General features: G+C 53.5%; 2 protein-coding genes across 2 annotated transcripts; both read right to left on the reverse strand.

The window, feature by feature from the left end:
• Window positions 1–1,177: 1,177 nt before the first annotated feature.
• BESB_056890 (uncharacterized protein) lies at window positions 1,178–4,101 on the reverse strand (the record flags this gene model as incomplete). Its single annotated transcript, XM_029364124.1, has 4 exons — window positions 1,178–1,811; window positions 1,904–2,312; window positions 2,543–2,623; window positions 2,721–4,101. 4 exons carry the CDS (start codon window positions 4,099–4,101, stop codon window positions 1,178–1,180), a joined length of 2,505 nt encoding a protein of 834 aa, XP_029220047.1.
• Window positions 4,102–6,344: 2,243 nt separating this feature from the next.
• Window positions 6,345–8,572, reverse strand: BESB_056900 (poly(ADP-ribose) glycohydrolase; the record flags this gene model as incomplete). The annotated part of the gene is made up of 6 exons (XM_029364125.1): window positions 6,345–6,597; window positions 6,697–6,976; window positions 7,085–7,262; window positions 7,389–7,922; window positions 8,062–8,198; window positions 8,305–8,572. The coding sequence occupies 6 exons, from the start codon at window positions 8,570–8,572 to the stop codon at window positions 6,345–6,347; spliced, it is 1,650 nt and encodes a 549-aa protein (XP_029220048.1).
• Between the last annotated feature and the right edge of the window lie 298 nt (window positions 8,573–8,870).

Consider the following 8,870-nt stretch of genomic DNA (forward strand, 5'->3'; position numbering starts at 1 on the left):
ACTCGCTGTGAGACACGCTAAGGACGGAATAGGATGCCTTGATTCATTTGTGCAGCCTGATAGCCATCGCTAAACAGGTGCTCTTGGACGTTGTCTATGGCACCTGCCGTCAGGTCCTGATTTGCGCTTCAGCTACCATTTACTTCAACTGGTGCAATTCTGTCTACGGGTCTACAGTAGTCTCTTGAAAGGATCCGCGACCTGGTTGTACCTGTCATTCGTCTCCTAAAGAGTCATCGGTTTCCTCCCAAAACATCCGCGTGTGAAAGTAAAAACAAAGTGCTGTATATACGGTAGCTTTATCAATCTAAAGCAACACGAACACTCTACGAACCTCCCTGTTGTCTAATTTCTAGTATGGTGCCCTGCCATATTCGGAGACTGGGCCTCCGCGGGCACTGCGCGAAGGCTGTTGGTGTTGAGGCCCGCTGACACTCACTTGTATACGTGGCAAATGATTTTCTACTAATACTCGGGCGAAAAACATTGCATTGACGCTGACAGGAATGCATCAGCAAGCAACACGGGCATGACGCCGGGTTAGCACGACAATGTGCACAGGGCAGCGTCGGCCACGAAGCCGCCCGAAACGACCAGAGTCATAAAGATACAGTTGTCGGGTCACAAAGAAAGAAGGCTCCAACGCGCTTCTTCCGTATTCATCAAACAGATAATCTACATGGGATGTCCGGTGCCAGACAAGAGGGATAACCGAACTGTGAAGGCAGCTCTAACAGTAGGCGCAAGCAACATTCGCATGCTCACTGCCAGCTCATCAAACTGGTCTCTAAACCCAACGTCACGGAACACAATCGGTGGCCCCTGCTCCTCAACTGCGGATGCGCGGGTTGACTGCGACAAAATGTATACGCATGACTGATGGGTCTCACATGCCAGTGGGGAAACTGGTCCTGCGTTTTTAACTACAGTACTCGATGCACGATGTCATGCAACCAGATGCAGTTGCAGCTGGAATGCTGATCGAACATACATTCATCCCCAAGGCCTGTGAGACTGAAGCTTCAACACGCTACGACCTTAACTGCACATTACACGAGTCCCTATGCTCCCTGGACATACCTGCATATAACGCGCGCATCGAAAATAGGCGTGTGGCTACAAGAAGATTTGTCCGGACGCCACATATGGATTCCCTGAAAAAGGGCAACAACTGATGTCATGTAGAGAGATGAAGCTCAATTCTTTTGGGGTAGTCTAAGAACTCGTAACGAGCCGCGAAGTGCCCAGAACCACCACCACCTGAGCCTCCTTGGCTTGAAAATCTTCTCAAAAAGTCTTGCAGCTGCGTTGAGGCCGATTCAAGAACCTGACAAACACCCTCAATATTACCGTCGATCAGGAGGACTCTCTCCGAATAGTTCCCCCTCATCACAACACACAGGTTACCGAGTGCGATGTGAACGGTTTTTCCTCCCGCTTCTTGAAGGGCGTGAAGTCCTGCGCAGTTGCTTCGCAGAAGACGCCCAACGAAATCGCCGGGGACAACCAGACATACTCGGTACCCTTCAATGTTTGTCCGGAGACCAGGACTCGATGTATCGACCACAGCGTACAAATCAGCGCACGCCCTCAGCAACGACACCAGCGGACCCGTGAAGAGAACGCACCGGCCGTTTGGGTATCCTGGGAATGAGGAAGCCTGTGCGGATGTTTGAATACGGCAGCAATATTGCCGTTCTAGGAGCTCCACTCGTTTCCCGTGGTAGCCCACCAGTTTCACTACCAGGTTGTGATCAGCGCAAAACTTGAGTGTAGCATGTGGATAATCTTGCGTCAGGGTAAAAGGAAAACTGCAAGCACACGCACCACATCCTAGCCTGCGGCGTTAGTGACAGCATCGTCCTCTATAACAGCTGGTAAATTGCTGACAACTTTGACATACCTTAGAAGAAATTGCTCGACTGAGATCTTGTCCGACCCTCTAATAACGGGAGTAGACGGACTCGGCGCACTCTGCACTTGATCCGGCCCCTGATATCCAGATGGAGCAAGCAGTCGGCTACTAGCAGACTTATGCGGTGGTGTCCGGCCAGTACTAGAGCCTAAGGCCGACGTTCCATGTGCCGCCGCGTCTGTGATATGCTGTGCTGCCCGCAGACTCTGATTCTGCTGTTGCAACAAATTTTGGGCCTCTTCCATCAAGGCAAGCCTTTTCTGCAAGTCTGCATTCTCTTGACGCAAAGCCGCTAGCCTTGCCTCCCACATCCGCTGCTGTATAGTGGCTCGATTCAGTTCTTGTAGCACTGCTAACGACTGCTGGTCGAGATACGTTGTAGGTTGCTGAATTACGCCTGATAGCATAAAAAAAATGGATAGCAACTACCGCACAGTTGAGTTACCGACTGTTGTCGTAAATGTCCTGTTTATACGCATCGCCATCCACCAAAATTCAGCGTGCAACGCGACATCTGTCTGTCACAAAAGAGGGGTGCCCCCCAAACAAAGCGGGGTGAATATGTACACCATCCAATTCGCCACCAGCAGAGCTTCTCTGCCAGCGGGCCTAGCCACTGAACTATACCTTCAGAGAAAGGCTCGAAAGGAGATCCGCCAGAAGAGAAGCCTGCTGACCGAGAAGCTGGTGCGCACTGGGAGGCCACCGCTGCAACAAGGAGAGAACAGAACGCAGACCACACGGATTACTGTATCCGTACACATCCTATCTGAGCTGGCAGCATCCTGCACAAAGGAGAACTCACCTCGTAACGCAGAAAGATCAAGATGACCGGCGCAACTGCTTGTGTAGATATCTTCTTCTCGCTTCTCACTTTTTTTCCCTTCCTCTGGCGCGGACTGTTGTTGTTGTTGTTGCTGCTGTTGCTGTTCAGGAGGCCGCCCATCCACCACACAACGCCTTCGCCAAATATTTCTATTGTCCTTGGGCTTGTTGTCCCACAGAACGTCTGCCATCTCACCCAAGCGCCCACTCGGGCGACGGGGAGTGGATGCCGAGGAGGCGGACGATGCTGTTGAGTTTGATCGGAGCAACTTGTGGACCTGCGCGATTAAGTCGTCAAACGGTAGAGATCCCCTGCCGTTGAAATTCCATAGTATTTCAGAAGGGGCTTGGCCTGGTTGATCTGGCAAAAAGTCTCGGCTCTCGAGTCCTGGCTGGCCTGCGGCGACTTTGTAGTGGTTGAGCGGAGGTTGTGTCAACGCTGAGCTTGACCGTAGCGGAGGGACAAGAGGACTACTTACTCTAGGTTGCTCTCGTAACTGCCCATACGGTGTGTGCTCCGGTGAAGCAGCACTCTCCTGCCGAAACAAGTCTCCTAGAGATCTCCCGAGCATGGATGGCTGCGGTCTTCCAGGGCACTCCTTCGGCGCTGCTGGCGCGGAAGGAGCGACAGCAGGTTGGCTCTGAGACTGCGAGACAGGTGAAGGCGTTGGCGCTGTCGAGGGGAGAGGACTACTCCTCTGCGATGCTGCAGGAGGCGGAGGCGGACACTGTGAATATCCAGAGGAATGAACTCCGGGAGGCCGTGGGGCCGGTAGACACGAAGGCCCTGACGGACTCAACAAAAAAGCATTGTTCGAGTGACCTCCTCCGGAGTCGCCAATAGCTGGCGGCAAAAACGACTCACCCTCCCCAGAGAGCTGGGGACGGGTGGAATCGTGCCGAGAGGATGCGTTTGACGGGAGTTGGTTTCCGCTGCCACGGATGCTCTGCATCGTAGACAAATTTGCCAAACCATATAGCACTGACGTAGCCCCTTCCGAGCCACTGACTGACGGGCGCCGGGGCAGAGCAGGGTAGGCCGTGCTAGGAGAGAATGCGGTGGGACTGGTATCAGACTGTGCGGAGTCTGTGGTGACTCCTTGCCCTGCAGGCGACGGCGCGGAAGAGAAAGGGGAGTTCGGAAACAAAAACGCGGAAAAGCCGCGATCCGACTGGCGTTCCATGCCGGCAGATTGAAGTACAGCTACGGTAGAAAACGGATATACCTGGTGACGGACACGGCCACCGCATGCCAAAGGATTCACAAATGACGTCACAGCTAAAAGAGGCAACAATTTCGAGGATCCTTGACGCTTTGGCTGCTCACTGTGGCGTCGGCAACAGAGAAGACCGATGAACATCTCAGAAGCAGAGACGCCCACGTCTCAATAGAGACGTAGGGTCCCCCCTACGGATCAGAACTCGGAAAAAATGCCGGACAATCGTGAAGTACATTTACTGGACAACTCCTGTCTCACTAATGATTCCACGGCAGGTTCTCCGCTCGCATACGTGGCGTACCACAGAAGAAGGGAGGCTACCCGCGATAACTACGGCATACGCGGTGAGTCTCACTTTGTGGCCAACTGCAGTTCCTACGTGACCGCTGTGGCGTCTCAAACAGAACAAATCTCAGTTGCGACAAACATAACCAACATCCGCCCATGAGACAAGCGCCGATCCACCCAATCTATGGAATCTGGCCGGAGACAGGAAATAACAACCCCGACGAACGCCCAAGTGACCCCGAAGTATTGCGTTTCCTTCACAGAGCCGCAAGCACCGCAGTTACGTCTGTCACTCGAGACACTCGTAGGAATAAAATGCAATTCCGGGGCAAGCGGGTACAGCGGCGCCAGCTTCGTCAAGAAATTCGAGTATGGATTCACAGTGGTAGAGGCGCAACCGTTCGGCTGGCGGCGGTCACTCGCGGCTTTGCAGATGCCATACGAAATGACCCTGTTACGCGTCGCTCGGCAGTGGACCTCCGCTACGTGGGCGACGAGCGCAGGGACCAGTTGAGACCAGACCTGTCTGCCGCGACCGCTTTCAAAACTTTTTGGCAGAAAAAAATATTTCGCAGCTCGAGAACCCGATAATTGTCCTCATTGCAAAAATATATTTAACCGTAGGCCGGTTGCTGCGGGGATCTCGTGTTTTCTCTGGCGTCGTCACCCCTACATATTTGCTGCGAGAGGAGGGGCCGCGTCATCACGAGACGCTGCGACAATGGCAGTTGCACTCCTGGCATGTGGCGGTTGCGGAGCTAACAGTTGCACCCCGCCGAGACTGTTCCACGCGCGTGCGCTAGGGTTTGCTGGCATGGCTTTGTTGCGGACAGCCGCCTTACCCCGTTATTCATAGTTACTACGCAGTTTGCTGCAGAACATAAAGTGAGGTGGTCTCGGCGCTTGGAGCATTGCTGCATAGCGAGAGTCTCAACGTTTTTTATCGTTCGCATACAGACAGAGTGCCTGACGCAGTGTATCCTCAGGCAGTTGAGACACGGTCTCTGGAGGTGCTGTCCAAAGACCATTTGCATCCAAAGAACCCAGCATGAACATTTCCGACCAAGCAGTGGTTGTCCACGGCCTGCTCTTCGACAAAACTGCGGCCCCTTTTCTTGTGTGGCATCAAACATAGGGGCTGCAAAAAACCGTCAGCATTCGGCTCTTGCAATCCCCCCACGCGGATCTCTAACACCAGCTACTTTTCTTCTAGGATGGAGAGGGCATTCCTCTCAGTCGATGAGGCAGGCGTAACAGTACGAGACGGGAAAACCGCATGGCGGTTTGGAGGACCGTAATTGCGACCCGGACACTTCGATGCCACAGTGCTTGCGAACCGTGCGCGAGAGTGGATGCAAACACATCTACGATGTAGTCGTCCACATAATCCTCCGGTATGCCTCGCTGGAGTGAGGTAGTTCCTCTGTGCCCATGGAGCTGTTGAACGCGGGTCGAGAGTGGAGCATCTCTCAGCAGCCAAACGATAGTACAGTGCTGCTCGTAGCAGAACCGCACCCGGCGCGAGCCACAGAAGCCAAGACAAAAAAAATCCGGATGTGCTAGCTAATCCGGATGTGCTAACTAACGCGTGGGACCTCGGCGTGAGTGCGGGCCCCCGAGGCAGGTGTAGTCTGGACCGTCTTCCATACAACCCACACCGGCAGCTTCGATTCCGATATGCTGAGCTCAGCTGGCATGGTGAAAGCTTCATTGTGCCAGTGCCCCCTGGCTTCGCGTATGCATTAAACATTAACTGACGCAATAATGACCTGAACATGTAGACCTGTCCAGACCACGGCACAGGCAAGGCGATGCAGCCAACAGCAGATCGTTAACCGCGTGCACACACGCGCTACACAGCCGCAGTCGTACGTAATCATATCCCGTATATGCAGCACTTCCTTACGACATAATACTTTTATGAACAAATGCATGAACCGAGGGCAATAATTACCAGCGACGTACTCGTATATATGACAGTATATATCCCTAGCTAAACTAAGAGCAGGAGCACTTCAGAAGTTACTGATTGCAGCCACGTGTCACCGTCAACCAGCGCTCGACCGACACTGGCACGAGCTCGCTCCAACAAAAAACTACAACAGATTCCCCCACAAAGACCACGCAGAGCTCAGTTCACGTGGCCGACTAGCCACGACCTCCTTTATGGCGTTGTACAGGTTACTAACGGTCGAGTACTTCGACCGGAGCTGTGGAATAACGCGGGCCAAGTCCTTCACACTCTTGTTGGCAAATGTGTAGAATTTCGTCGCTCGCCCGGAGTATGAGGCAGCCATCCACTGAAGGAGCGACTTCAGTTGTGCGTCGCCGTTGAAAACTCCGCATCCCCTAAGAAAAACAAAAAGACACGCGGCAAACCACCTGTCAGTGCGTGTCACCGCCGGTACACTCGCTCTGAAACTGCCACTGATTCGTCAGACAGCTTACCACAATCCCGTAGCAACGGCTTGATGCGACAATGCCATGACCTCCTCGAAAGGGTCGCCCTTGAAGCCAATGACAGCCTTCAGCAATTCCCTGTCGATCATCTCCTTCGTGTATTGCGCGGCTCGAACAAAAAATTGAACAGCGTCTATTCCCACCACCGTCACGTCGCGCCGACCCAGCCTATCCATTGGAACGACTCCCTGAACGCCGTAATGCTTCGTCGGGGGTAGCTTTGTCCACGGGCCAGCCGCCGCTGTGATTCTGAAAGTCCATTCGTACCCTGAAAACAATGACGTACAACCACATCAGCCATCAGTGCCTCGAACGCCTTCCAGCCGGATCTCGTCAGGATGAGAACGGACGCTGCGAGCTCCGTATCCAAACGTACCGTCCGAAAATACGAACCGTTCTGCGCCCTTCATAACAACTGCTTCGTTGGCTCTCATGATATCACTGAGGAGCATCACTGGGAGCAGCTCCGGATACGTGATGAACAGAAACTCCTCCTGCGCGATATCGCCTTTGAACATTGACAGCCCGCCAAGATACTGATCGGCGAAGTCCACCTACAAGAACGGACAAAGGGAAAAGTTGCGGACACGCACATACGGCACGCAAACCGAAACCCTGTGATACTGGTTATCCACGCTTGACTTCCGCAAGATCTAGACTTGCTCATCGTGACGACATACCTGCAGGTCTCCGTCGCTCGTCGATATATCTCCGACATCAAGCACTTCAAACGCAAGCAGCGGCTTTTGACTGTTTGCAATGTCCCCCACGCTAACCGCCGGTGAGGTGACCTTCACAGATCCGGTTGCCGACGAAAAATTGGCGGCCATGTCTGTCTGGCGATAAATTCCCAGCAGTTCATCAGTAGGCGCTATCAGAGTTCCATCTTCAAGAGTGGCACACTGACATGGTGTCACGCACAAGGCTTTGCTGAAGATGCCTGCCTTCATCATTTCATTCCAACAGTTCGCAAGTCTGGCCCGCATGCTAGCAAAGTAGATCAGAAGCGACCGAAACTTCGCTTCGCGCTCCATGAACCCCCGATAAAACATATCTAGCTTGTTCTGGTTCATTTGGAACTTCTTCGGATGGTGCGCTAGGAGGCGCCGCTGGTTGTGGGGAACCACTCCTAAAAACGCGGCCGCGACCAGCGCGAGAACCTGAATCTTCCGCAGGTGTGCCTGCGGGAGTTCCGGCGTGACATACTGCAGTCCCTGAGGCCACATACCAGAGCAACAACGTTCACACGGGTTAATGCGGCCGCCCACACAAAATACCACATCGGAGGAAATACCCCGAAAAGCTCGCCAAGGGGGCGGCTGCCTTCCGTTCGTGCCGGGAAGCCTAGCTTACGTCGGGGAACAGATCTTCAAGGTGTAAAACAATAGAGGCCAAGAAGGGCAAATCCTCCGTAAAAAAAGTCCCTGGCTTCTTCTTCAGGTACTCGAGCAATCCATGCTGCTGAAGCACTTTATCCGTCCGAAGGTTGCCTGCATCCATAACGCCACAGATACCACTGTACAACGCCGATGCCAACGTGTTGTTGGGAAACGACTTCCTGTTCGCGCCTGCGAATGTAAGAGGCCTAAGACTTACCGCTTAACGTCAGGAGCCGCGTATGCAGAGAGGCAAGCTGATGAGAATCAGCGGGGCCTTGGCCCTGTGCGATAAAGCCGAGAACGAATTTGACCTTGTCCCAGTCTTTATCCACTGGGGTCCTAAGAACGGCGCACGGCCTCTCAGCACAACCTGCAACCTGAAGATGACCCTGGCTCATGAGCTTCAATTGTTCTGGAGTTTGAGCCCGGCAAACGAAGGGCAGCACGAGAGCCACCAAAAGCGAGTACAAAACGAGGCCCGCCATCTTGATAGAAATGCGGACAGAGGTTCTGAAAACCTTGCAAAAAATCGACGCTCTCCCCGTGTCGACTACACTAGGCGAGCAGGTCGATTGCTCAAGCACACACCGCACAAATCTCCGTGCCCGGAGACGCAAGCTCACACTTGTCTTCCCTAAGTGTGCATAGCAAATTCGATAATACAACTTGCTATTGAAGAACAGACACACCACCTATTCTCCACACGCAGAAGCCCGTTTCAATCGGCCTCCGGACTGCATGGACCCGACAAGCGTCACGTCCATGCCAGTCCGCGCCGCGCAT

The sequence above is a fragment of the Besnoitia besnoiti genome, chromosome IV (assembly GCF_002563875.1).
Source record: "Besnoitia besnoiti strain Bb-Ger1 chromosome IV, whole genome shotgun sequence".
Lineage (NCBI taxonomy): Eukaryota > Apicomplexa > Conoidasida > Eucoccidiorida > Sarcocystidae > Besnoitia > Besnoitia besnoiti.